This window comes from Stigmatopora argus, chromosome 1 (assembly GCF_051989625.1).
Source record: "Stigmatopora argus isolate UIUO_Sarg chromosome 1, RoL_Sarg_1.0, whole genome shotgun sequence".
Lineage (NCBI taxonomy): Eukaryota > Metazoa > Chordata > Actinopteri > Syngnathiformes > Syngnathidae > Stigmatopora > Stigmatopora argus.
Genome location: NC_135387.1, coordinates 6885032 through 6888351, shown reverse-complemented (window position 1 = coordinate 6888351; position 3320 = coordinate 6885032). Strand labels below are relative to the sequence as shown.

Below are 3320 nucleotides of genomic sequence, written 5' to 3'. Positions count from 1 at the left end.
CCGACAAAATTCAACACAAAATAAATGTACTATGCCACCCCCTAATCTCGCTACTATGCCACTATTGTGTGTTGTATTTTCAAATTCATTTATTTTTTAAATTTAGCCCACAATGTCAGCTCAGAAACGCAAGAGAACCAACTTTACGCTACAGGAGGAGATAATCGATGGTGCAAAGAAGGAGTCGAATCAGTCCAACCTAGCCAGGGAGAAAAGCAAGAAATGGGGCGTCGAATTTAAGAGAACCACTGTGAAGGGCATTCTCAGCAAGAAGGATGCAATTATTGTCAGCTATTTATTCTAATCAGCCCAGTTAAAAGATTTTGTGTTAAAAGCATCATACCTAATCTGCATAGGAGTTCAAAGTCAGCACTACATTCTTGTGTGGACTGACCTAGCACAAGAGGTAGCGGTGATCTGGTGTCAAGCGTAGGTCAAGTGAAAAACTAGCTTTATAGATTTAATATTGCTCACTTTCTGTCATACAGTACATTCCTTTCCTCTTTTTCCTTTTTGTGATCCATTGTGGGTGAGTGAAATCAATTTGGACTGAGCTGATGGATAACATGAGAAAATAAAAGTTTTTTTTTTTTTAGAATAAAACCATTTTTAAAAACCTTCGTTACTATGCCACTCTCGCTACTATGCGACTTTTGCTCGGTCCCGACGGGTGGCATAGTAATGAGATTTGACTGTATATACATATACATACTTTGCAATAATTTGTGGCGGGACAGATAAGTTAAAAACAAAAACAACAACTTATCCTCTAGCATAGAGATTTTTTTTTTTGCATCAATGCAACGTTTGTTTCAGTTGAGCAAAAATTTGACCAAAAGGGCCGGCAAAAAATTTAGGGCACTTGCTCAAATGTTAACCTTAAGACCTGAATGGATTGTTTTAAGATTTGCTAGGATTAAAGTTAATAGAAATAATTTATAATCATTATTTTAATTGTATTTTTTTGTTAAAACTGTTAAGTTGATATTTGTGGGCGGCCTGGCGGCTGAGTGGTTAGCGCGACGGCCTCACGGATCTGGGTTCAAATCCAGGTCAGTCCACCTTTGTGGAGGGGAGATGTTCTCCCCTCTGTGGGTTTTCACCAGGTACTCCGATTTCCTCCCACATTCCCAAAAACATGCATGGTCGGCTGATTGGACACTAAATTGCCCCTTGGTATGAGTTTGAGTGTGGATGGTTGTTTGTCTCCTTGTGCCCTGTGATTGGCTGGCCATCAATTTACGGTGTCCCCCGCCTCTGGCGCTGGGATAGTCAGCTGGGATAGGCTCCAGCACCCCCTGCAACCCTAGTGAGGATAAAGCAGTTTGGAAAAAATGAAGTTGATATTTGCGTATTGTATGCCCCCACCCTCCAAAACATGATAGACTGCCATTTATCATCACTCCCACCAAAACTGCAAGTTTTCTGAAGCAACCCTGAATTTACTTCAGTACCATTTCATATGGGTGTGGTCATCTTACCGATGAGTGTTGTTAAACCAAAATAGGCAATGTCTGAAAGAAGATCAACTTCTTTCCTCCAGTCCAGCCACCTTTTGGATCCTTCAGAAATATGGAGGGGAGGGAGATGAATGAACACAATTGTTAGACCAATGCGACCAAGAAAACATATTTACAAAACCATTTCCACCATATGCAATACCCTACTGATTGCATTGAAATGAAACCATTTAGAAAGGGAAGACAATAACTGTTATAAAATGTTAATACATCTGAGCGTTTCCAAGGATTTTTTGTAAAATCCAGAACCCTGAATTTAATTGATTCCGAAACTTGAATTCAGTCTGGGTCAAGGTATAAGTATTAAGTTTCTATTTGTTCCGCACAAGGAAATAGTTTTTCTGTGTCTTAATGAGCTCACCTGCAAGGGTTTGAAAGGCTTCATTTGCGTTATTTCTAAGAAGGGCTTGATAGTAATCGTCCTTCTGAACGGCTCGAATAAGTTGAGACTGGTTAGCTGGAGTGAGTGGCATTGCGTTTGTTAAATAGGAATGATGCTAGCGTGCTAGTGCTATCCACAAATAGCTCCCAGCATGGTTCTGTACACGTTTGAGTAGGAAAAAAATTCCATTAAACCAAAATAACTGAGAGCTTTCACATGATTAAAGTCGATAGTGTATATTTACACAATTAGTTTTTATAAGCTGTCGTTGCTGCATGTTCTATAGGCTATCGGTCGATAGTGAACACGCCGGAAATGGAATCTGTAAACAAACTTTAAACGGTAAAAATCATGGCTCAATTACACACAGCGCCGCTCACTGTTTCTTAGAGATATTGCCACAACACGTACCCTTATCAGGCTAATACTAATAGCTTTTGAAAAATGTACTTTAAACCAATTTATGCACGAAATCACATTATTGAAATAATCCTACATTTGACCGGGACATTTGCATCTAGATCTGTTTGAGTACCTTCAGTGATTTAATTTTAGTTTGGAAAAAATGAAGTTGATATTTTGTGTATTGTGTCAATGAGTAGAAAAGAATATGCTACGTAAGGTGGGTACTTTATGGATTTTTTCATTTGTTTTGTAAAAGAAATAATTAACTTTTATCATTTATCTGAGATATTTTTAATTCCTATAATTAGTTTTGTGCCGCCTGATGGTGTAGGCCACATGTGTCAAAGTGGCGGCCGGGGGGCCAAATCTGGCCCGCCGCATCATATTGTGTGGCCCGGGAAAGTAAATCATGAGTGCCGACTTTCTGTTTTAGGATCAAATTAATTTGAAGAGTATAGATGCATATTAAATTTCCTGATTTTCCCCCTTTTAAATCAATAATTATAATTTTGCAATCATTTTTTTCTGTGTTTTTAGTTCAAATTTTTTTGTAAAATCTAAAAATGTATAGAAAAAGCTAAAATAAACATTGTTTTAGATCTATAAAAACTGAATATTCAGAGATTTTAATCCAGTTCTTTTAATCCATTTATTAAAAATCAATCAAAATATTATATCTAAAATACTCTGGCCCACATGAAATCGTGTTGACGTTAATGCGGCCCGCGAACCAACCCGAGTCTGACACCCTTGGTGTAGGCCGTAGGGGAAAGATTGGCAACCCAAAATGTTGAAAAAGTCACTTAGGACGAAAAAATAAATGTATGGAGCTGCGATTTTTTTTTCTTTCGGTTTTCCGATTGATTCAGTATGATTGTCAGTGCGAATGGTTGTTTGTGTCTCTGTCTGCCCTCCGGATGACTGGAGACCAGTCTAGGGTGTAGACAAGGGTTCCCCAAACCGGTCCTCGAGGCCCGCTGTGGGTGAAGGTTTTTGTTCCAACCGATCCAGCA

General features: G+C 38.6%; 1 protein-coding gene across 1 annotated transcript in view; it reads right to left on the bottom strand.

Moving 5' to 3' along the window:
* The window catches only part of pex10 (peroxisomal biogenesis factor 10), a 5969-nt gene extending 3720 nt beyond the window's left edge, over positions 1 to 2249 (bottom strand). Inside the window, exons 1-2 of the mRNA XM_077595258.1 lie at positions 1882 to 2249; positions 1482 to 1562 (exon numbers count right to left, since the gene is read on the bottom strand). Coding sequence (XP_077451384.1) covers positions 1482 to 1562; positions 1882 to 1993 — 193 coding nt within the window. The 5' untranslated portion in view covers positions 1994 to 2249. The remainder of the gene's footprint in view (positions 1 to 1481; positions 1563 to 1881) is intronic.
* Positions 2250 to 3320: the final 1071 nt, after the last annotated feature.